This window comes from Triplophysa rosa, linkage group LG7, assembly GCF_024868665.1.
Source record: "Triplophysa rosa linkage group LG7, Trosa_1v2, whole genome shotgun sequence".
NCBI classification, from domain to species: Eukaryota; Metazoa; Chordata; class Actinopteri; order Cypriniformes; family Nemacheilidae; genus Triplophysa; species Triplophysa rosa.
The window spans coordinates 23,805,142-23,830,429 of record NC_079896.1 but is presented as its reverse complement, the minus strand read 5'-3'; the positions used below and the strand labels follow the sequence as shown (position 1 = coordinate 23,830,429).

General features: G+C 38.6%; 1 protein-coding gene across 2 annotated transcripts; it reads left to right on the top strand.

The window, feature by feature from the left end:
* Positions 1–1,412: 1,412 nt before the first annotated feature.
* tlk1b (tousled-like kinase 1b) lies at positions 1,413–24,969 on the top strand. Of its 2 annotated transcripts, none has more exons than XM_057337611.1 (22): positions 1,413–1,927; positions 12,321–12,439; positions 12,674–12,745; positions 12,826–12,864; positions 13,252–13,327; positions 13,524–13,567; positions 13,781–13,870; positions 13,968–14,054; positions 14,327–14,425; positions 14,505–14,615; positions 14,703–14,839; positions 17,961–18,146; positions 19,133–19,199; positions 19,378–19,475; positions 19,594–19,675; positions 19,938–20,029; positions 20,991–21,080; positions 21,160–21,329; positions 21,509–21,644; positions 22,668–22,779; positions 22,866–22,973; positions 23,060–24,969. In XM_057337611.1, exons 1-22 carry the CDS (start codon positions 1,792–1,794, stop codon positions 23,225–23,227), a joined length of 2,319 nt encoding a protein of 772 aa, XP_057193594.1. In that variant the 5' UTR covers positions 1,413–1,791; the 3' UTR covers positions 23,228–24,969. The 2 variants fall into 2 exon arrangements, with proteins under 2 accessions (XP_057193594.1, XP_057193593.1); XM_057337610.1 differs by having other exon boundaries at positions 13,965–14,054.
* The last annotated feature ends 319 nt before the right edge of the window (positions 24,970–25,288 follow it).

Sequence of the window (25,288 nt, the reverse complement as noted above, 5' to 3'; positions counted from 1 at the left end):
TACTCATCCTTATGCCGTCCCACATGTACGGTATACAAAATGAATAATTGTAATCTTTTCGGGGCAACTCTTCCTAAATAGTAAATTGTTGCTCTGAAAAATGCTTTTTTTAAACAGTGATATTCTCATAGGGAAGTGTACGGTAAAATGTGGTTTTGAAACATTTTGGTGTGATCCCATGTGAAATTCATCTAGTCTGGGATAGTCTGGGACTAGTCTGGGATGTATTTACAGTATATGGTCTTGTCCCTGTGAATTTAGAGTTGAATTCCTCTGCGATGAGGAAGGATAACACTGGTGTGATATCGTTGTGAAATATGTGTCTGGAGCCGTACAGAGGGTAAAGCTCAGCTCAGGGCTCGATCTCTGACTCAGCGCATTGTAAATGAAGATGTCTGTGTGCTCCAGATAAAGACATATGTGGAGCCATTAACACACACACATCTAACAAACGACTCTTGTGTGGACTCAATAGTTTTCATACTAAGACAATGATGTTAACTGTGCACAACCCCTTAACCTGTTAACAGATCATGACATACAAACAAAACACGATCAGGCCCATTTATGATCCTGGTCCATTTTAAGTTGATCTCACAAGATGGTTTTCAACTTCTTTCACTACAAGACAAATAAGTACACATTCAAAAGATATTGAGAAATTACAGTGAATATTTAACGTTAATAATGCGATGAAAAATGTTCAGTCAGCCGGTCACTATTGCAAAATAAAACCCCTTGCGGTTTAAACATGTCCCTGTCAGCCTATCACTTTGTGACTTTGTTGATTTTTCAACATAAATGTATTAAATATTGATCTGACATTATTTTACTATGTCAAAAAGAGACCACAAAGTGATACTAGAACTATAGTATTTATATGAATATCAAGGAATCAGTTGCCTGAGACAATCATCAATTAAATAGTTAGGCCTATAAAAATCTTTTTAGTTTTTGGCAAAATGCTGTGATTGACAATGCTGTGACAAAAAACAAAGTATACCAAACATAACATGCCTTATTAGTTCATATATAATGTATTAATATATATTTATGTGCAATAATATACAATATTTACTTGTTTCTTAATTAGTTTGTAGATGCATATTTAATTTGTAAATGCACGTGTTATTGTGTTTACTGTGTAAACAGTTGTAGTTACATTTGTTGCCATAACCAACAATAGGACTATGTGTGATATCCACACTGTAATGCCAAACGTATTTTCCCAGTTCTATTACTCTATTACAACATCCTTCCAAAATTAGCATAATAAACTGCGTTTTACAGGAGACGTTTAGCTCGAGACACTTTGAGAACGAATGTGTGTTGCATCTGAATGCATTGCTATGATTCATGTTGATGTACATTTCATTACACAAAGAGTGACACTTTCAGCTCTTGCGGTCGAAGCATCAAACATGGCGTAAAGTTTTAAGATGGTTTGTGTGCGTGCGTGCATGTGTGTGTCCGCTTTCTTGTCTTTGTCGTCTCATGGCATCCATGGCATTGGTGCATGAACCTCGCGAGTCGCGATAGTGAAGTGTGTGTGTGTGTGTGTGTGTGTGTGTGTCCGTCCGTGTGCACAGCCGATGCGTGACGCCAGTTGCAAAGGTTACATGCATGCAGACACACATCTACAGGGAAGATTCCTCGGTGCGCAGTGCGGAGCTCAAAACATGAGCTGTTGCATCGACGTGCATAATGCATTAAACGCACGCAGATCTAGTTTTATATCAATCTTTTGTGTGTGATGCGCTCGGATGTCGCTTCGCGGTGGAAAGTATCTTCATGAGTGTCCAAAGTAACAGCAACAGCACTGGAAGTTTGGACGGAGCGCCATCTTGCTCTCAGTTCGCGACTGGATCCCCGACCCCGGGCTCGGTTTCTCCGCTCAATATCTGCGCTCCGTCGAGACAGAAAGAAGGTAAACCCGGCGAACGTACGAATTTTAAGTGTATACGTGTGGAATAAATCGAGATTGGGTCAGATTGAGGTGTTATTTGATGTAAATCTGGGCTTTAATCGAAGCAGTCGTGTCGGAGGCCGCTGATCTCCCGTCTGGCTGATGTGTTTTTATTAACATGCACCGACTCATCGAGACCAAGAAGTGAGATGCTGTTTTTAAAGGAGTTGGAATTTACATCTGTTACTTTTTTAAACGATTGCAGGGAAATTTTCACTTGAGGATGCCCGTGGTCACCGAATAGGGGGACTCAGTCGTTGGCTGTGTTTCAAAATCTAGTGAGGTGTCTACCTAGACTAGACCGAGTTTTGCGCACTTTTGTGATGCCCACAATGCAGTCTGTGTGTAGGAAGGCAGTTCACTTGGTTTTGAGGCAAAAGGACCCGTGAGATGAAGAGCAGTGACTCAAAATGCTGTCTGGGTAGGCAGGACGCTGAATTGAGACACGGCTGATAAACATGAGTTGGTGTTTTTGTTGTTGACAGTGTTTGTCACTTAACTGTTACACATTCAACACTTCAAAATGCTGCCTAGGTAGGCAGATTACTAGGTTCAAGGACATAATACCAGGTGTTCACTTGTCGCACGTGCATGCATTATAAACAGGTGCTGTATCTTCATGCAAAACAAGAGTTGAAGTTTAACCTAGTTGAAGTTGAAAATGTGTGTTTTTGCAGTCGGACGTGGCTGGCATCATTTAAGATAGAGGGGGGTGTTAATGAGATGGAGACTTGTGACATCAGCTCTCCTAAGCAGTTGACCATTGAATAAACACTTGAATTCAACGCAATAAATACAGACAGTATAAGCACATTTTTTTGTTTGGCAAAATTTATGTTTGTGATGTGTTCTCTTAGGAATTAGTTATTTCCTGTGATATTTGTGAAGTGTGACACGAGTTATTTACATTAACATGTGTATGTGCACTGTCATATCATGTGCGTATTTATGTGTATTACTAATAAGTTAACAACCTTGCAAGCTTTTAGCCTATATTAATCACTTTATTATGATGCCACCACAATACGGCTGCATAACGATTAATCGGGACAAATCGTTTGCAGAATAAAAGTCTTTGTTTACATATTATATGTTGTATAATTCTATATATAGTTCTGTAGCCCAGTGGTTAGAGTATGGCGCTAACAACGCCAAGGTCGTGGGTTCGATCCCAGGGGATTGCACGTACTTAGAAACAAAAATGTATAGGATAATGCAATGTAAGTCGCTTTGGATAAAAGCGTCTGCCAAATGCATAAATGTAAATGTAAAATAAATACGCACACTTGCATGTATATATTTAAGAAATATCTACATGTGTATAATACATTTTTATATAATTTATATTAGGGCTGGGACGATACATCGTGCAATTCTTATGTTCAGTTTCTCAATGAATTACGGTTAAATGCCGCCACATCCGAAAGCCAGAGGGTGCTCTCGTGCAGAAACTCCAAATGTGGACAACAGAAGAAGTACCATTTGCACACACTGGTTGATGTGTGCGCATGCTCCTCCTCCCTGGTTGACTCGTGGGCGTGCTCTTCTGGCTCTGGCGAGTTGACGAATGGGCGTGCTTTTTTCTGGGAGAATTGTCCAATAAGGGACTAAGAAAAGTTGTTACGAAACAGATATTCATGTTCTTAAAAAACTTTCCAAAACCTATACGAATGCTGGAGGAGTGTATAGAGCGCAGAAATACTACGTCATACGTCCAACTCGTTTTTTGACAAATTGACCATGTCAAGCATAAGACAGCACGTTTAACGTTGTAAAGAAGTCAGAATGCATGAAACAACCTTTAAAGGCAACTTGCTGTTAATTTACTTAGGATTAGGTGCCTGTGTTCGGTAATACGGTACACCATAGGGCTGTGACGGTGGCCGTGACAACCGCACCACTGCGGAGGTAAAGTGCCATGATGGTGGTGAACTGCCACCGGCGGTAGTGCACGTGACGTCATTGTGTCAAATATAAGTGTAATAAAAATGACAGTTGCGATATGGATTGCTATTTGTAGCCTTTCAGTTGTGGATGGTTTTATTTAAAAGATTTTACATTAACACAGAAATTATTGGCGTACGTTTCCGTTGGTGCGTTCGAGCACTGCCAGCACAGCAAAACCCAGGTTATTCTGAGGGTTCTGCAATGGATCTTGTTGAGAAATGAACATACATAAAATCAAAACTGGCTATGACCCACTTACTTGGTGTCGGAGCGCGCGCAGGTTTTGTCGCAGTTGCGAAGAGACATCTATTAATTCGTGCAGCTGTACATATCTTAATCTGGACAATGTCAACATGTTAGTTTCCCATCAACGAGTAGGAAAAAGTAATGTTTTTATGGCAATCTGAATAGGAAAGCCAAGGTAGGTTTGTTTGTTTCAAATAGAATTGTTAAGGACTGTAAGGGTTAATACGCGACTGACTGAAGTTGTCACTGCAACAAGAGCTATTTTATTTAATATTTAACTTTCTTATATTATTTAAGTTTTCGTTATTTACTGATGTTTATTTAAATGTTTTATATGCTGTAGTGTGCCGTTTCACTGATGGATTTGCGCTTTAAACATGGTCGGATGTTTCATCCTCATTTATTTCAGATATCATATTTCAAAAAGTATTTAAATAAGGTCTATATTTCTTTTCCACTCGTCATGTGGTTGCTACACGCAAAGATAATAATATAAATATTATTGAAGAGTTATTAGTTGAAGAGTTAGCTTGGTCAGCTAGCTACGCTAAAGTTTGCATCTTGTAATTTAACAAATACAGGGGTTTTCCTGCATAGAGAAATTGGAGGCGGCCGCCTCCGTCAAATGTCGTGCCGCCTCAGGCTCTCGCTAAAATTGTGTTGCGAGTCTTCACAAGAAATGCTGCATGCATTTAACAGACTATCATTTGTAACTGCAGTTGCGACATTACGCCACAGTGGAGGCGCTGTTTCATTATCAGCACACTGAGGCGCTAAAAAGAGATGCAGAACTAGAGCCAGCCTGTGTTTCACGGTAGGGCTGTCACGATTATGAAATTTGATTGACGATTAATTGTCTAATAAATCATTGCGATTATGACGATTAATTGTCTGTTTTAGGGCTTTGGCGATTATGACGATTAATTGTCTGTTTTTGAGCTTTGACATTTAATTCTCATACATTTTTGATTCAGCGATTGAAATGACCATATTGTTCTGAATACAAGACTGTTTTTTTCTTGGAAATACATCGGAAAAAATTGGGTCATCATATATTTAAGGTTTAGGCTTTTACCTGTCAATAATACAACCACCAAATACTTGTAAATTAAGTAAATTGATCAGGTGTGAATTGAAGCCACCATTAAAATACTATCAGTCATAGAAAAGCTTCTAGTCTGTTTTTTTCTCACTTGCAAGACTACAATAAAATTTTACTTGTATGTTAAGAAATTTTGGTAGACTGGTTTTCACACTGAGATTTGCTTAAAAAATATTAAATTGTACTGCAGGTAATTTGTATATGTTTTAGTTTTTTTTAAGTGATTGTGTTGTGGTGGTACATTTTACAAGTATTACCATGCTTTAGTAACAATATATACACTAAATTATGCAATATGCATATGCACTACAGCTCCCCCTAGTGTCTTCTATAGAGATGTGCAATAATTGCGATGATCTGAAACCATCGCGATGAGGTGAAACAATCGCGATGAGACGATTATTTAATAATCGTGACAGCCCTATTTCACGGCTGTTTGTTTTGCATCCAAGTACGTTTAATTTCTTGAATTTTTAAATTAACATGACGTACATCATTGTAATGTCTTTAGCTGTGCAGTTGGATCGTTGAATCAGCGTATACTGTACACAGCGAGTTCGCCAGTATGAACGCACATGCGTTTAGAAAGACTCGCACACGAATGACTCATTTGAACCGATTCATTTAAACTATTGAACTTTCAGTCACTAGCGAATATAAGAGATCATTGAATCATTTAAAGTGAACCACAGAGAATGCAAGATGTGAATGAGCTTTGCTCATTTTAAAGACTGGTTAATTCAATTGGCTATTGTGGGCTGAAAAGTTAGTTGAAAATGATAAAAATGCTTTATTTGATTAAAAAACATTTCTGTTTGGTTGAATAAAAGTAATGTTTTATATAACTTAATATTGTTATTTTTATCTAATTTATTAGAACTTTTAAAATGTCAAAGTCACTTTGGTTAAGCCACTTAAAGGTACGGTAGGCCTACTGTGTGTGGTTTGTTGTCAAAAATATCGATATTTCGATAAGTATCGATACTGAAGAATCTGAAACGGTTCCAATACCCATGTCCCACGTATCGATATCAGCTGCGCGTTCCCGCTCTCTTTCTCTTTTCCGACAGTGAGTTAACACACACTGCACGTGAACGCATAACAACAGAGCGCCGCCTCCTCTCACATACTTGACTCGTTTGAGGCAGTTAAATAGTGTTAATGTTAGAAAAGATGGCCAGTCTCAGTAACACATCTGGCCTGGTGCACGCTCGTTACGCTTCCCGTGTTTACCATAGCGATCCATGTATGTGCGCTGATCAATAATTTTATCCACTCGTTTCATTCGCCCTGGTTATATGTTGTTTATGTTAGTACAGAGTCTCCGCAACAGTTCTCATGTTTAATGCACGCGTTTCTGTCTTTATGTGCGCTCATCAATGATTTCATCCACTCGTCTCGTTCGCTCCGGTTAATTTGATGTTTGAAATGATGCTGGTGCGAGTAAAGTCTCCGCAACAGTTCTCGCGTGTGATACACGTTTGCACTTCCGTGTTTACCATAGCGCTCTATGTGTGTGCGCTGTTCAATGATTCATCCACTCGTCTCATTCGCTCTGGTTAAAAGTTGTTAATGTTAGAAAGATGCGGAGTCTCTGCAACAGTTCTTGCGTTTAAGTTTGCGTTTCTGTCTATATGTGCGCTGATCAATGATTACAGTATGGGCCTATGTGAATAAAAGCCAATTTAGCCAAATAAAAATGTAGGCTATTAACTAACATTAACGAACAATGAATGAGCAATACATTTGTTGAAGTATTTATTAATCTCTTTTAAATGTAGTTAAAAAATACAACTATTTATGTAAGCTCCCCTGTTGAAAAATCCAGTATATGCTGGGTAAGGTATGTTTTGATCGATGCTGGTTTGATCTTAAACCAGCTAAGAACCATCTTAAATCAGCATATGACCATCTTAAACCAGCACATGAACAGTTTAAACCAGCACAAACCAGCAAACCAGCATCAAAACATACCAAACCAGCATAGGCTGGTTTTTTCAACAGGGTCTGGTCCATTAATACTGACAAATACAACTTTGATTTTAAATAGTAAATGTATTCGTAAAATTAACATTAGATTAACAATTAATAAATAATGTAAAAATATATACCTCATTGTCTAGTCTTGTTCAATTTAACTTCAAATAAAATTTAAAAAGGCCTATATTGCTATTGCTTATTATGGCCTTATTGCTATGGCAGTTTATTCCCCGTGGTATCGAAAATGGTATCGAATATCGATTTTTTTTAGGTATTGAATCGAAGTTAGAAATTCCAGTATCGTGACAACACTAGTGTGTGTACAAGATCAGGATGGCACCACCTCCGCCTCATTTTGAGCCAGGAAAAACCTTGTGTATGTTTTCAAATAGGGAAAAAACCCTGTCATTGAATTTCTTTTCACAAGCCATTTTAATATAGGTGATTGTGACATCTCACATGAGGCTTTGACTTGCTAGTAAACATTTATTCCATATCGGATATCGGATACATATCGGATATCGCTTTTCATCAAAAAAATACAGAGATATGAATTTTGGTCAATATCGCCCAGACCTAGTTGTATCTACATAGGGAGCGGGCCTATCTACATGGAATTTGTTATGTTGCGCAGCCATGTTTTGTACAGTAAGCTCTAACGGACAAACAGCTCTACAGAGCGCGTTTCGTATATGTTGGTCTTCGTGTGTGTTTTTAGACGCAGCTTGCGTCATCACTGAGTTGAAGACGCACAAAGTAGTAAGTCGTAGTACGGAGAGGAGGAGGAGTAGTCGTCGTCTAGCTGAAGCAATTGATTGTTCTGTCTTAGAAGTTTTGATAAAATGGAGGACCATGCGTATTGTGCACAAGAGCCGACAGAGCGTGAATCTCCGTCGTCAAAGAAGCGCAAACGTGATGCTGCCAGACGAATTAGAGACAAACGGCGGCAGAAATCCAGGATAAACATCGGTGTATCTATTACCAGATGGAAGGCACTGTTGAAAGACAAATGTTTTCAAGGCGACGCCGAAGTTGCCTGTTTTCTGCTAGACTGGTAAGATAATTCAACATTTTCAATGTTTCCACTTTTTCAATGTTTACCAAACAACTGTTTTGTTGAAACGGTAACGTTAGCATTTTATACAAATGGCCATATAACCTCCGAATAATAATGTTTTTCCGTCCCTGCGGTACGTACTCCGGTTGTTCCTGACTTTACAAAGGGGGAGACAAACGTCTACTAACTTACACCTAACTGCCTATGTCGCTGTCAGATCAAACGCTTTGAACAGCGTTGCTATTTACGATTAGCTAACTTTAGTTACTTCACTACTCTCAGCGTGTACTAGATAGCACGCAAGAAATATATCTAATTATAGAATTGTAACAGTAACTTTCGCAATAGAATACATGTTAAATGATTAATTACTAGGGATGTAACGATTCACCGTGAGCCGGTTGAAAATCGGTTGTAATGAGCAACGATTCAAATCGGTTGAGGCTTGAACTGAATCGCGATACATTTTTTGAACAGCAGGGGCCGCTATTTTCACTGCAAATCTAAACGTGGATGCTGATATTTCTTAAATGCAAAAAAATCCAAGAAAAGCACATACAGTATTAGTTTGTTTATATTAAAGAGACTTTTTCTATTATTAATTTGTTATAAAATTGCAGTTTAGTTTTGTTATTTGAAATAAAACATTATTTTATCATACAAAGAAACGTGAAGCATTTAAGAAATAATGCAAGGGAAGTTGTTCATTTCTAATTTGTTTCAACTCATTTTTTCAAAATAAATCGTGAGTAAATCGTGACTAAATCGCATCGTGAGATCAGAATCGTGACTCGCATCGCATCGTGAGCTGAGTGAATCGTTACATCCCTATTAATTACGTTAATATATTGCCTTACCTTTGTAAAGAAACATCCTTGCTTGTATCACTGCTATCCGCTGTCTCAGTAGACGACATCTTTTTTTACTGTTGCGGCCACCGTCGTACTTCGAAAAGGAGATTCGTTGCAAAACTATAATACAACGCCAGTGGCTGCTGATTTTCCAGAACTTTGCCTTTAAAACATTAAATATATAGATGAATATAAACAACAACGGCTTTATTGGGCATTCAGTTGTATTAAAATACAACAAGTTCCGAGACGCAAGTACAGCGTGATGACGTCACGAACATACTAATTACCACCTAACGCCACCTTGCACCATAGTGACAGGTAATAATAGATTATGACGGATTTTTTACGAGCCTGTCAGTCAAAATGACAGACAATAAAAAAGTCTAGCGCAACCTCTGGTGTGTACGTGTGAAAATGCGTGAGCTGCAGTCAGACAGAGAGGTGAGGAGCCTATAGACCCGTCAGTTAAACAGAGTGGATGTAGCCGCGGATGATGAGAGAAGATGAAAAGAACGATTGACAACTTTTTCGTGAATAATGTTAAGTTAAGGCCTGATCCGTCCGAAAATCATAAGCAATGCTCTGACACGGAGCCATCAACCTCCCAGGTTATGTCAAGCCCTGGTCCATTTATCTTGAGATGTTTTAAGTTTAAGTTTCAGTTCAGTGAAGCCGTTTAAGCACCAACACTTTTTCAGCAAGTTACCTTTCTTGTAGAATTGTGCTTCAAATAAAGAACTTTATGTTGACCAGATTGTTAGTTAATCATTTACAATGTCAAGTCAATTTTGCCTTTATGGACAGCGATTTAAAAAAAAGTGAACTGGTAAAACTGCGGTGTTAAATGTGATGCGGTCGAACATTTGGGTGCACCTAACTTGCAACTTAGGCGCACCAGTGCAAAAAGTTAGTCTAGAGCCCTGTACGGTCTACCGTAATAAATGCTTCATCAATTACCACCACATAAAAATGTACTACCGGCACAAGCCTACTCAGAATATTCAAGGTGACACTTTTCTTCAGTAGAACATTACAGAAAATAGCGGAAACCTTGGTGAATGGTGATTCATAAAAAGTGCAGGTGCTGTTACTTGGAGAGTCAAAAAAGCAAATGCAGGCAGCACAAAATTATGTCTTGTGCTTCTGACAATATATTAAGGTCGTATGAAGTGAAATTATAGGTTTTTGAAAGAAATCAAACATTATTTACCAGATTTCATGTATTTCATAGTCTCGGTCAAACGGTCTATTTCCCATGATACAACATGCGACGACCGCTTGATTAGAATCAGCTGGATGAGAGTGGCCTTTAATGCCACGAATTCACGTTTATACACTTGTGTTTGTTCTTGTTGACAGCTATTTTCCTGTTTTTGAGAATAAACAGATTAAATGAATGTTAGACAGTGGTGCTTTATTTGTAAATATATTAAATTATTGTATTAAACATTAAATAAACGTGGCAAACAGTTGTTTTGTTCTCTTTATTAAAAACGAATACAAAAACGTGAAGAAATGAAGCCACACAGGTGTAAGATAACCGTTATGTTGAATATCCGCGACAGTACTGTCAGACGTCAATGTCTGAAATCGTTCACTCATTTTCATTCACGTCTTCCCCATATAGTGGACTCAAATGTCATTCGCTGCATAGGGAATAGTGAAGGAGTGAGCGAGGGAACGGTTTCAGACACAACACTGGTCCACTTTCCTGCGTTCCGCTGAAGCCAGGGCGTTAGCCTTAGCCGTTACGCTTTTTTGGCTAAAGGTTGCAGGCTTTCCATCTAGTGGTGGCTTTGGTTTTCACAAGATTCTGTAGCGTAAGCTTCTCGTGTTGTGTATTTGCTGTTTGCAAACCAGTTTCTGGTGCATTACTGCCACCTACTGAACTGGAGTTTTTTGTGGCTGGGTTTCATGGCAGACGCGGCTTTATTGTAGCTTTTTATTATGATTACTGATATTTTGATTTATCATGTTTGTCCTTTGTCTGCGCAGCTGTGCTCTTCCTGCCCTGTTGACCTTCATGATTTTCTTCCCATCCACCATCTTGGGATCCTTATGGCTTTGAGCACAAGCCTCATGATGATGGCAGCGGTGCCAGATGCATAACATTTGCTGTTGTTTATAGTAAGGAAGCAGAAGTGAACCTGGACTGTTTTGTCTAGTCACTGTAACTGTGATGGGCTTCGAAGGCCAGACGACGGTTTTAGACGGATTTGGAAATGATGATTATGCTGTTATTAGCTGGTGGCCGTTATCAGCTGGAGAGACTATTACTCAGCTGAACAAACCGATTGCATCCGTATGGGGTGTGGCTTCAAATTATAGAAGTTAAATGGGAAGTGAGTGATATTTCACTTGTCATTCATGTGTATTCTGACTTGAATTGGTTTGCTAAGATTGTAGCATTTTGGACCAAATGTAATCTGTAATGTTGCGTGTACACTACAGCTAAATGTGTTTTTATTATTTGTGAAAAAAATATTTCTATAAAATGGTGGACATTTCGTCAACCTGGGCTTTTAAAGACTAAAAATAGAGTTGGAGTTAAACTGTCAGCAGTATCAGCTGATGACGAAAAGGAAATGCCTAATAGTACTTCCTGTTTCTGACCTCATCCTGCTGTACTTAGGGACGGAGTTTGAAAATGTTTTTTTAAGACCAAATGGAAACATTTAAAATGTTTAAAGCCTGTAGTTAGTCAGACCTGAAATGACATTAAATTATAAATAAACATAACCTGACCAGAAACGACAGAATATTAATACGCTTTTATTTACAACGATTGTCTTACTTTACTGCTACGTAAAATCCATTAAAACTATTTTAGGAACATTGTTCTAAACCTGTTGTGTAAAAATACGTTTAGAAATGACATAACTATTCAGAAGGTCATGTGATCTCAATATGGCAGCCACCCGTCTTCTGTGAGGTATAACTTTTAAACATATTTGTCAGTGTGAAAAAGGGGATAAAAAGACAAACTATATAAAAATAATAATAGTGCCCTCTTTAAAGCAGTAATGCGAGTAGATGTTTTTAGCTCTCTGCGGTGGCATAAAGTGTAATAGCAAGATTCCTGGGTGATGACATCATCACGACCACACCCCTGCTGAACCCGTGTGTGAAGCGTGTTGAGATTGACGTGTGTTTGTGTGTGTGGTGCAGGTATGGATGAACTGCATTCTCTGGATCCGAGGCGGCAGGAGCTCTTGGAAGCGCGTTTCATCGGGGCTGTTAGTGGGAACACTGGAGGCAGCACAGGGAGCGCGAGTGGTGGAGCTAAAGTAATGCACACACACAAACATAAATGTTTAGGTTCTTTCTTTGTATGTACATAAGAGCTAGGTGAGACTGTAGTGAGTCAAACTACTGAAGTTTATATCTGAAAACGTGTTAAAATGATTACGATCATTATCTGGACTATTGCAAAAACATCGTAAACATTGGTTATATACCGCCCAGCCTTATCTGCTTGTATAGGTGACCCTGTTTGATGCGGATCTGACTTTTGTTCGTAGGGCTTGAACCATAATGAATGTTCCAGTCACAGTTTTGGCAGCCTGGGGTCGTCCAGTGACAAGGAGTCCGAGGTGAATATGATATATGACGAGATGCGGCGTGTGTCCATTTCAGATGCTGATGTGTTGAAAATATGATGTTCTTTTTTCAGAACTCGGATATGAAGAAAGGAGGATCTCCTGCATATTCGGTAAGTTTGCCGTGTGAATATGTCTTTTCAAAGAACGGTTGAAAGGAAAGTCGAATAAAAATTCTGTCTTTATTCACTCGCACTCATGCCAATGTGCTTTTTTCTGTGAATCTTATATGTAGAGTTTGTTTCTATTTATTAATATACCTGCCACTGATTTCCGGAAAAAAGTAAAAGGGTACTCAAGCTGATCCAAAATCACACAAAGAAAGTGTCAAAAACGTCAAGTGTGATGCGTTTCATTTGACCTGTCTATTGACTTGAGCTTTCTGACTTAACCTGAATTCAACTTTAAGTGGACTTGCAACATTAAAATAGATTATATTGGTCTTATACACGCACATATTGATTGAATAAGATACGACTGCTTTGCCCTTTTATCCCAAGACTCCAGAGAAGAAGCACTCCGAGTCATCCAGAGGACGAAAGAGGAAGGTTGATAACCAATCAGAGAGCAGTCAAGGTAACGCTGACAGGCATCAAAGTACTTCCTTGTCAGACTCCATAAAAGGCAACGTTTGCAAATAGTTTATGGACAGACGTTTGTAAACGTTGGAGTTTGTTTTGCTCTTTAACTACAGTGTTTAATGTTGAGCATGAAAGTGATGTTGTGTGAGAAATGTGATTTTACACACTGACCATGTTTTTTTTTTCTTCAGGCAAGTCTTCCGGCCGAGGGCCCAAGATCAGCGATTATTTTGATGTGAGTCAAATTTAAAGCGGATGAGTTGGCCTTTAGTCAACTAGAGCTGTTATTCACCGCCGTCTTTTCATGACCGCACGTTTAATGGAAGCTTCTATATTGGAAGGCTGCTTTCAAAATCATTGGTGTTGTTGTGATGACATCACTTCCTGTTAGTATGTTTCTGAAAAAAAAAAACACACATTCAAAAGAACATCATGCCTCTTCCTGTAGTTCCAGGGAGGAAACGGATCTAGTCCCGTCAGGGGTCTCCCTCCGGTCCTGCGCTCACCGCAGAACTCTCATTCTGCGCCTGGGGCAATTGTAAGTGCTCGTGTTTGATATTTGGGGAGGGTATTAATAACGTTTTTAAACCATTCTCACTATTGATTTCCTCATGATGGTGTTTTTGACTCAGCAGGTGAGACAGAACAGCTCTTCACCCACCAGCCTGTGTTTCACAGACCACACTATGAATCCAAAACACCTGAGCAGCAAAAGTGTGCCGGTAACGCTCGCTTTCAAACATGTGCATGACACTGTAAAAATGTACTTTTGAACATGCGATGCACATTCAGACGCTGGTAAACGTGCACTGCAGACATTGACACTTAAGTGTGCCCTGCATGGATTATTACATTGAAATGTAAAAACAGGAGCTCCTTGTTAAGATGATTGCGTTACATATTGTGTTACATTACATGAATTGTGATGTTAGTGTCGTTCCCACTTCAATTTTCTCTCGTTCTCCCTTTATTTGGTCTTCTCTTGCCGCTCTAGTCCCAGACGGATCTGACGCTGTTGAAACTGGCTGCACTTGAGAGCAATAAGAATCTCGACCTTGAGAAGAAAGAAGGAAGGATAGATGATCTGCTCAGGGTGAGTGCCAAAGAACTCTTATCCTTCAGTTCGTGAATTGCGCAGGAGTCGTGAAGTGGTTTGCGTTGTCTCTCCGAAGGCGAACTGCGACCTCCGTAGACAGATAGATGAGCAGCAGAAGCTGTTGGAACGTTTCAAGGAGCGTCTGAACAAATGCACTACAATGAGTAAAAAGCTGCTCATCGAGAAGGTAAGACGTGTTCGGTACGCTCTCGGATGCTTGCTTCTCATTGGCTGGGAGATGTCATGTGACTGGGGTCTGTTCTCGTCGTCTTAGAGCACACAAGAGAAGCAGTCGTGCCGTAAGAAGAGCATGCAGGACCGCTTGCGTTTGGGACACTTCACGACAGTCAGGCACGGAGCATCTTACTCTGAACAGTGGACGGACGGATATGCTTTTCAGAACCTGGTCAAGTACGTTGTTACAGACGCGTTATGTTTGCTATTTTTTGGTGCCGGTGGTTCAGAAACTACCTAGTTCATGTATGTCAGGTTTGATATTTTCATGTGTCGATCTGTTGTATTGTTTTAAATGGTCAGATATCCCTCATGAAAAAAAATAGTATACTCTAGTATTTACTAATGTTATAATAATGTAATATAGTAGTAAATATCATAATGGAAATATGATAACATAAGAACACATTGTACTATATTTTGGTATATTATGATAATTACTACATTTTGTTTATATATACTGTAGTATTTACTACTATTGATACGTTGTAGTAAATACTGATAAAGTGTACTTAATATCTATTACGGTAGGGTTCAAAAACACCATGGTATTTAGGAATTTGATTGAAACCACTGAAACATCATGTCAGTAAAGATTTGAATTATAAAACAAAAATTCAGTAACACAAAAAAGTGATCATAATAAACGTAATTGTTTTCTTTACTTTACACAAAGCATAATTCTAACATAGGAAGGAATCATTGATGTATTTTCTTGCTTCTCATTACCGTAACACATCCAGATTTGTGCATTATACGTTGTAATTTATAGTAAAATGAAAAATTCTAAAAAAAACAATTGGATGTTCTACTGAAATGACCAAAAATGACAAAAAAAATCATTGACAGAATATTCATGTCATAAAAATGAAGAAATAGTGGAAAAAAAGAATTGATTGATATCCTCCGTAACATTTTCAAAAGAATGTTTATACACACGCACGCACGCACGCACACACACACACACACACACAAGATATTGAAATTAAGTTTGATTTTATTTGAAGAAACACATCTGCCAGTACCTTTCCAATGGCTAACAGGTTAATAAAGTATGCTATATTTTTCTAGTTAAAAGCCTAATATTATCTGTCAGCAACTTTTTTCATTCTCATTACCGAGACAGGTAGTTTTCCACATTTAAAAAAATATGTATATATATTTTTAAATGTACTTTATTCATTATGATTAATAAAACTTGCTTAGGCATCATAGATAATGCTGTCACGATTCTGAAATTTGGCTGACGATTAATTGTCCATTAAATAATTGTGATAATGGCGATTAATTGCCTGTTTTAAGGCTTTCACAATAAAACTATTAATGACAATTAGGGCTGCAGCTATCGATTATTTTAGTAATCGAGTATTCTACTGATTTTTCCATCGATTAATCGGGTATTCAGATAATAAGGATGTTTTCTTTATTAAAGAGCAATACTAAATATACAAGAGAAAATAAGACAGTTCTCTTAAAAAGAACAACTAATTTGTTTCCTTTTTAGAAAAATTAACATATTTATTGCTGAAATTGCATACATTCATATCTGTGAAAACTAAACCCATTTAGTACATTCCATTGCCATATTACATTCAAAATGCAATATAGGCCTAATACAAATGTATAAATATGAAACATTAATAAAAATAGAAAGAATAATTTCAAAGGTAAACAACTAACTTCAGCTCATGCATGATGCATTTAGTTTATCTAAATTAGTTTTAGTTTGTTTTTTTTAATATTAAATAGTAATATATTTGCCCACATAAAAATACCGAGTTACCCGGACTTTTATTTTGGCAGGTCGTCAGAAGACGCTTATTTTTTAGTGTGTTAGCTTCACTCAGTAAAATGTTCTGAAATAAATTCTCAGAGCAACTCATGTGTTCATGTCCTCATTCAGCACAGACGCAGACAAATTTATGAGCATCACGCGTGTAGCACGTTAAACTGTGCAGTTCATTCACTCAGACAAGCAGAACAGACAGATAACATGTGTAAATAACAAGATTCGGCATCCACTAGTGCGCATCTAGTTTGATGGACTCAATGCAGCCGGAAAACAAGTTTAACTCGCAAAATAGACTAAAAACAAGTAAAATAGAAGTTCACCATTTCAATAAGCTATCACTTATTTATCAGCATGAGAAATACGTGTGAGTGTGTGGACAGACTAAAATGCGTCTCTCACCGTGAATGCGTGAGACTTGAGAGCCCTGTAACATGAACAGAGTTTAGCGGGCTGTGCGTCAGTAATAACGGTCCGTGGGGAAACGCAGTGCTACGTGTGAACTGTAGTTAAATGGATTAAACGAGGCTTCGAGGCAACAAAAATTGCCTTGATGATTTTTTGTATTCGAATAACTCGAGTTACTCGAGGAATCGTTTCAGCCCTAATGACAATTAATATATTCAGTGAAGAAAATATATACTTTAGAAATGTGAAAAGTTTGCAAATAACCTCAAATGACCTTAACAGAGAAGACTTGAGTCTTGAGCACTAAAATATGAGGGTCTTGCTGTGTAGATGCAGCAAGTCTGGAAGCTAAACAAATCAACAATAACAACAACAAAAGTACAATATAACCGTGAGTGCAGATCAAGGACGGTGGATGTAAAATGCAGCAGATACTGCAGATCACCCTTGTTTTCTAAGGATTCACAATAATTGCGGTTATCTGAAATAATTGCGATGTTGTCAGATAATTGCAAAAGCCCTAATCGTGGCTCCGCTTTTTTTTGCAAAACATGTTATGGGCTGACTGTTTTAAATGGTTACGGTAATGAGAGTTTTTAAGGCCTTTTTTGTAAAAAAAAAAAATTGTGTTCAACTGTCAATAAATTGGTGCTTTTAAACATGTCATACCTTGTTTTTAATTAAATAAAAGGAAATGTGTTGATGCGGGTTTAAGAAAATCATGTTTGACATTCGCAAGAATCACCCGACTACAGTTTGCTATTGTAAATACCTAAGTATACTACAGTATTTTTCCATATGGTGATTAATATGGGGCAGTTGTGGCCTAATGGTTAGAGAGTCGGACTCATGACCAGAAGGTTGCCGGTTCGATTCCCAGGGCCGGCGGGTAACAACTGAGGTGCCCTTGAGCAAGGCACCTTACCCCTACTTGCTCCCCGGGCGCTGTAGTGATAGCTGCCCACTGCTCCGGGGGTACGTGTGTTCACTACTCTCTGGATGGGTTAAATGCAGAGGTCACATTTCGTTGCCTTGTACATGTGCAATGACAATAAATTGAATCTAAATCTAAAAAAAATCTAATGTGTGGGAATTTGACAGGCAACAGGAGTGGATTAACCAGCAGAGGGAAGAGATCGAGAGGCAGAGGAAACTTCTGGGCAAGCGTAAACCACCCAGTACGCCCTACACCCAGAGCCCAACGCCCAATGAGTCCAAGCAGAGAAAGACCAAAGCTGTCAATGGGGCGGACAACGACCCCTTCCTCAAACCCACCCTGCCCACGCTGTGAGAAACTTGCACTTGCATGTAAACACACACACGCGTTCTGTTTTTACACACATTGGAGGTCATTGGCATGATGTAAGCATTCTATGCTTTAGCGTGCTGTTAAATTGTGAGCATAGTAAGATTTTCTGTGAGAAATCTCTGAAAAGTCTAATATGATAATATGATAAATTCAAGACAATTTCAGACTTCTAATTGTCTGAGGTTAGCTTTGTTTCGGTTATGATGCATAATCTTTGGGTCTTTTGTGTGGACGGTGATCATTTTGTGCAGTTACAGGTTACGTAAGAGAAAATGCACAGTCATTATCGGAAATAGACACAGGCAAAGTGTGATCAGGACCCTGACACAGAGCGGAGATTATGACCCCGCTGACTGTACATTATGTGTCCCCAGTTAAACGAGTAGTTTATTTCATGATAATTCACTCATCCGCATGTCATACAAGTCGTCCATGTGTTTATTTCTTCTGTCGAAAAAGAATTTTGAGGAAAGCTCTTCTCCATATAATGCACTTAAACGGGGGGCTGTTGGTTAAGGTCCCCAATTGGTCATTTTCCAAGACAACGAAAGAATGATATACTTTTTAAACATAAATATATGGCTTGCACTGCCTCGTAGTCCCTGCTGGATAATCATGACATTTTAAAGTGAACTTCTCCTTTAGCTAAATACAAATCAGAATCAAGTATTCCAGAGGGTGATGTTGATGTAATATAGATATTTCACGTATTTATTCTATTGCTTATTTTAAATACTTGTCAGTTCACCTATTTATTCATTGTAATGTGTGTAACGTTAATACGCGTTAGTAGATGGAGGAGTCTAGCGGTCGCCTTCCCTCGTACAGTTTTTCACCCTGAACATTGCGTTCAGCAGGTCAGGCTAAAAATAGTGTAACGATTTAAAATGCGTCTTGAGGTTCCTAGTTCCGACGAACCAGAGACTGTTCTGTTGAATGTAATTCTTCTGTATGGCTTGTGCAGGTTGACTGTGGCAGAATATCATGAGCAGGAGGAAATTTTCAAACTGAGATTAGGTCATCTAAAAAAGGTCAGTCCCTTTTTGAGCACACACACACGCCACGACGCTTTCAAATACTCTCTTTGTCGATTTATTGTTTGGGAGATCTGAAATGTTCTGCATTATTTGTGTGGCATATGAGTATGTTGATGTGTGCTGAAGTGACGTCCATGTGTGTTTGTTTGCGTGCGTGCGTGCGTGTGTTCAGGAGGAGGCGGAGATCCAGGCGGAGCTGGAGAGGTTGGAGCGTGTGAGGAATCTTCACATTCGAGAACTTAAAAGAATCAACAATGAGGACAGTTCTCAGTAAGTCCCACCCCCTTCTTGTAATTGACAACCACACACCAATAAACGAGTCTGATAATATAGGCACGGCCCATGAGTTGTGACTATGTCTGATGTGTTGATGTTTGTGTGTTTGTAGGTTCAAAGACCATCCGACTCTTAATGAAAGATATCTTCTCTTACACCTGCTGGGCAGAGGAGGTTTCAGTGAAGTTTATAAGGTATTTGTTATGGATATTATTAATTATATTATAATGATATGAATTCGCACAGTTACATTTATCAGATGGGCGTATCTGATGATGCCCGTTTATGCATGTTAAGTCGACACCAAATATGAATAGCATCCCCTCAGGTTTTGAAGTTAACTAATAAACTATATATCTTCAATGCACCTTGAGTACTTTTGAGCTTCAAGTCACTTTGGATTAAATCATCTGCAAAATGCTAGAATGTAATTAATGTTTGCGTTTGTGTGTTTAGGCGTTTGACCTGTTTGAGCAGCGATACACCGCTGTGAAAATCCACCAGCTCAACAAGAACTGGAGAGAAGAGAAGAAAGAAAATTATCACAAGTATGTCAGTCACTCTCCTTTCTCTCATTCCCTCTCTCACTCACTCATTCTCTCCCTCTCTTTAGACACTGACTACATTTACATGGACAGCAGTAATCGAATTATTTGCCTTATTCTGAGTAAGACAATATTATGATTAAGGTGTTTACATGAGTTGCTTTAAGAATATACCTTTCATGTTACCGTTTTACATGTAATAATACATAGATCGATTATACGGCATACAATACGTCACTTTACATCCCCACGCGACACTATCCAATGTTCCCTCCATAACGCCATTCCTGCTCTTACGGGCATCAAGGCACTTCATAATATCAATTTCTTTAAAGTCCCCGTGAACCGGAAGTTGCGATCGTTTTTACTTCCGTATTTTGATGCATTTCCGAGTGTAATTTCTAATGCGAAGAATGGTGGGCGTGGCTTTTCGTTTGGCTTTTGATTGGATGTATAAAACCAGCTGTTGCATTTTGAAATGGAACTGGCAGCAGACTGACAGTTGAAGGGGAGGAGCGAACAAATGCCTCGGCCAAGCCGTCTGACTTGCGTCATTTGAGATGGATCGTCATTACAGGAAGGAAGTGGATTTTCAGATTTTAACTAAAGATTAGGAGGGCACACGAATTTTAAAAAGAGAATGACCCACATTGATAAACTATTTACAATAAACGCTGCAATATTTCATGAAAAAATAGGCATTGTCATTTTTTTATTTCACTGGGACTTTAATTGTTAACATTATCCTTTGAAGCCTTGCTCTTTTGTTTGCCCGCTGTGTGTGTATCCTGGTGCAAAGTGCCGCGAAAATAATGTGATTAAGATGTGTACATGTCTATACTGCACTTTGATAATGCGACTAAAATCTTAATTCGATTTGTGTTTACTACGATTATGATTCATCTATATCCATCCAGTCAATCATCCATTTTTTCTCGCTCGCTCACTCACTCTTGTCTTGCAGGCATGCCTGTAGAGAATACAGAATCCACAAACAGCTCGACCATCCCAGAATAGTCAAACTCTACGATTACTTTTCCCTGGACACTGACACGTAAGTTTCCAGGGCGACGCGCTTCGTTCCGACGAGTCATGTTTTCACAGGTGTGTATAAACGTTGTTTGACGTTGTAGATTCTGCACTGTTCTGGAGTTCTGTGAGGGGAACGATCTGGATTTCTATCTGAAGCAGCACAAGCTGATGTCTGAGAAAGAGGCTCGGTCCATCGTCATGCAGATCGTCAACGCTCTCCGATACCTTAATGAGATCAAACCGCCCATCATTCACTACGACCTGAAACCAGGTGAGCGCCGAAGCAGACTAACTCAAATCTACATTTAATCTTAATGTAAACGACAACGTTGCTTTTGAATTCTAGTTAGGGTTGTAACAGTTTGGGAGTTTGGGAGTGTGATGACAAAGTTTCCTCGGAGTATTTGTATGAAGCTTAGCAAGAAGTTGTTTTCTGTTTGTGTAACTCAGGAAACATCCTGTTGGTGGATGGAACGGCATGCGGCGAGATAAAGATCACAGACTTCGGTCTGTCTAAAATCATGGATGACGATAGTTACGGAGTGGATGGAATGGATCTGACCTCGCAGGGAGCTGGAACGTACTGGTCAGTTTTTCCAGCTGAAATCAAGAAATATATTTTTTGTTTGAACAATTTTTGATAGTTAATACAATTAAGGCACATTCACACCACAAACAAGAACGATAAGGGTAAAAGACTATCCACACTGCAACCACACCAGTGTACCTTTGATCAAAATATTTCCTTGCAGAAAAATGCCTAATGAATGAATCTTTCCAAAATATCGTGTAGCATGTAGTTGTGAAGGGTTTAGTAAGCAAATATCTTTTTTTTACATTTTAAAATGCCAACACCCCAGTCTGCTTATCTTATTAGATAACACGGTGTAACAAATTGTTGTTTTGCCCGACCTTTTTATAGTTAAATTCTGTGGTGCTAGTTATTGTGGTTATATTTCTTTTCATGTAGCATCAATGTTTTAGTGTATATTTAGCTCAAGTATTTGTCGAGCTTATATCATTAATTACGATATACTGTATCTGTATATTGCAAATAAACAAAAACTGTAAAAAAATTTAGCATATTTAAAAAATATTTTCCAATTGTCACTGTCAGAAAATTCTAGAAATTTCTGTAGCAAAGGGAAGGTGGAATGAAGCGATGATGGGTGACTACGTCTGGAACTTGGTTCGTGAGGACAGTAGTCATAAAAGACAAAAAACTATCAGATATACACTACTGAAGTTTTGGACAACTCATTTTTAGTATCTGTTATGTTAAACTGTTGTTTTGAGCTCAGTTTTATGCCAGTACCTTGTAATTTATGCATACGAGTAATAATACCGAAATGTATAAATGTATGAAAATATTTTTTAGTTTTTTTTAGTACTGTCGATAGAAACAACAATTTTCGTATTCAACATGTTAAACTTCATAAAGAAATGGTAAAAATGAAAGCGAAACAACTTGTTACATTGTGTAATTTGATAAAGGTATTAATTTAAGTGCCTTAAATTTAATAACATTATATATGACAACACAACACATCAACTTTGGCAGTTCTAATAGGATTTATATTATTTAATAGTTTTTATTGAAATATTTCAGGTATTTGCCGCCAGAGTGCTTTGTAGTTGGTAAAGAACCTCCAAAGATCTCAAACAAAGTAGACGTGTGGTCTGTGGGGGTCATCTTCTTCCAGTGCCTGTATGGACGCAAGGTGAGGCGCTTTAAACCATCGCTGCACATGACATAAAGAGACATTTGAAAATGATGTCCTGTTAAATCTGATCTGATGTTTCGTAGCCGTTTGGTCATAATCAATCCCAGCAAGACATACTTCAGGAGAACACCATCCTCAAAGCCACCGAGGTGCAGTTTCCTGCCAAACCCGTGTCTAGCAACGAAGCTAAGGTCCGTTTGTGTCATAATGAAAGTTAAGTGTGGAAATGTTTATGAGGAAATATTTGTGGTCTGAGTTACGTCTTTGTCCTCCGCAGGCGTTTATCCGCCGCTGTTTGGCTTACAGGAAGGAAGATCGCTTTGACGTTCACCAACTGGGCAGCGACTCGTACCTTCTGCCGCACATGCGGCGATCCAATTCGTCAGGAAACCTGCAGGCCATGCCGGCCAGCCCTGCTGCTTCTTCAGGAATCATCTCCTACTGATCTCGTTGGCTGATCGATTACGATTGACGGTTCCGAATGCGATTTCCCTCCCTTCGCCCACCTTCGCGTGGACAGGAAGGGGGAGGGACTAAGTGTCAGCTCAAGTGACACGCCCACACCGGCCACAGTGACTGCCGTTGTTATTGGGGCAGGAATGGCCGATGTCATTTCCTGTGTGGATCCAAATGTCAGTCAGAGATAGAACCGTTTGGGAATGGATTTTTTTTACCCAGGGCGGTTTGTGAAGTGGGGTAGATTTGGGAGTGTTCCTCTAGAGGGGATTGACTTTAACATTTTAGTTTCTTGTTGATATCCTCCCCAAGCCACGCCTCTGTTGGGGTGCTTTGTTTTGTGTAAGTGCGAAATTTAGAGACGATTAATTGTAGTGTGATTGAAAATAGACGAATGAGTTGTAATGTGACACAACAGTGTCTGTAAGAGAATATGTGTGTGTGTGTTATATGCTTGTGAACGGATGTTTTACAACATTATCCATGTGTGCGTTGGTCACAGAACAAAGGGTTTGTTACAGAAATTCGGTCTATTTTGGGTCACAGTAACATGACATGAATGTCGTCAGTGTGTATGCCTAAATGGGTTTAAAAGATTTACAAATGTGGGTGTCAGATTTACCCTGAAATATGAATTTTATTTTGAGGACGTTAAATTAGGGCTGTTTTTAGGATTTTAAGATTTATTTCTCAGAGTTATGCACATTTTCTCACCAAATGTTCCATTACTGTGTTGCAAAAATCTGAATTGTATTTTGCACTACGATAATGAGAACTTTGTGGGAAGTCTGCTTAATTGTATTGAAAATATTAAAGAAAAAATCCTTTTGGTTTTAAAACAGGCTTAGTTTGATATGCATTTTTTTGTCTTTAGGACCCAGACAGATGTGAGCGAGCTTTCTAAATGTAGGTGGAGATGCAGTTTTGATAAATCCAGCCTGAGAGGGCTTTTAATTTGTATTCCTCTCATTAAAGGGATGGTTCACCCAAAAATGAAAATTCTGCCATTTGTTTACCCTCAACCTATATATGACTCTTTCTTCTGTGGAACACGAAAGAAGAAATTTTGAGAAATGTCTCAGTGGTTTTGTCTCCATACAATGGAAGTCAATGGGGTCCACTGCAAGGTTGTACAGGTTTGGAATGACATGGGTTCATTTCTGGGTAAACTATCTCTTTAAGCTATTGTCTGAATCAACATCACTGTGGTCTGTTGCTGCTGTTAGACAGCAAGCCTTGTTTTTCTTGTGGTTTCATTCAAATTTAAAATCAGACCAAATAAGAATTTGATTTCACAGGAAATCACAGCATAGGAAAATTTGTCTAAGTTGTGAACCTGAGGATCTGTGTGTGTGTGTGCGTGAATGTGTGTATGTGAATGTGTGTCTGATGTAAGCCGTGATTCATGGAACAGACGGAAGGTGGGCCGGATCCCGCCCATGATAATTTAACCCCTTTATGCCCAGACCATGTGCTGTCACGTTGCTTAGCAACCCTCGCTGATCCCGGAACTTAAGTCAGGTCAGCCGTTCTGAACGCTGCTGACCGGACTGTGATCTAACTGTCAAAGCTTCCAGACTCTGTTTTCAGGGGAAGAATCTCAGCTTTCATTGTTTTCTGTCCAAATAAATCCCAGAAGCAGTTATCAGCTCAACATTATGGTGATTTGTCTAAAATGCTGCTGCGATTGTAGAGAATGTAGCCAAAAGAGAAATAAACATTTTGAAAATATTTTCCAATGTTTCCTTTGGTGTGTTTATGATGACAGTCTTTCACATTGTATCAGTAAAATCAAATATTTTGTGTTTCCCACAAATTATCGACAAACTCCATGACTTTTATGATTATTAGATGGGTTTTTAAAAATCATGTCATACTAATTTAATGTTTAATAGCTGAATGCAACTGGAAAATATTTTCCTAAATTTGTTTAAAAAAAAAAAAAATTAAATCCTGATGTGGAATGCTTTTTATGAAATGACACTAACATTCATATACATATATTAGTACATATAAATATTATAACGGGAACTTTTAAAATAAAAATGTA

Excerpts from the sequence above, each read along its gene's own strand:
- tlk1b (XM_057337610.1), top strand. The coding sequence starts at position 1,792 with ATGAGTGTCCAAAGTAACAGCAACAGCACTGGAAGTTTGGACGGAGCG. Across the intron at positions 13,568-13,780 it reads AGATCAGCGATTATTTTGAT|TTCCAGGGAGGAAACGGATC; the intron begins GTGAGTCAAATT and ends CTCTTCCTGTAG. Across the intron at positions 18,147-19,132 it reads AAACCCACCCTGCCCACGCT|GTTGACTGTGGCAGAATATC; the intron begins GTGAGAAACTTG and ends TGGCTTGTGCAG.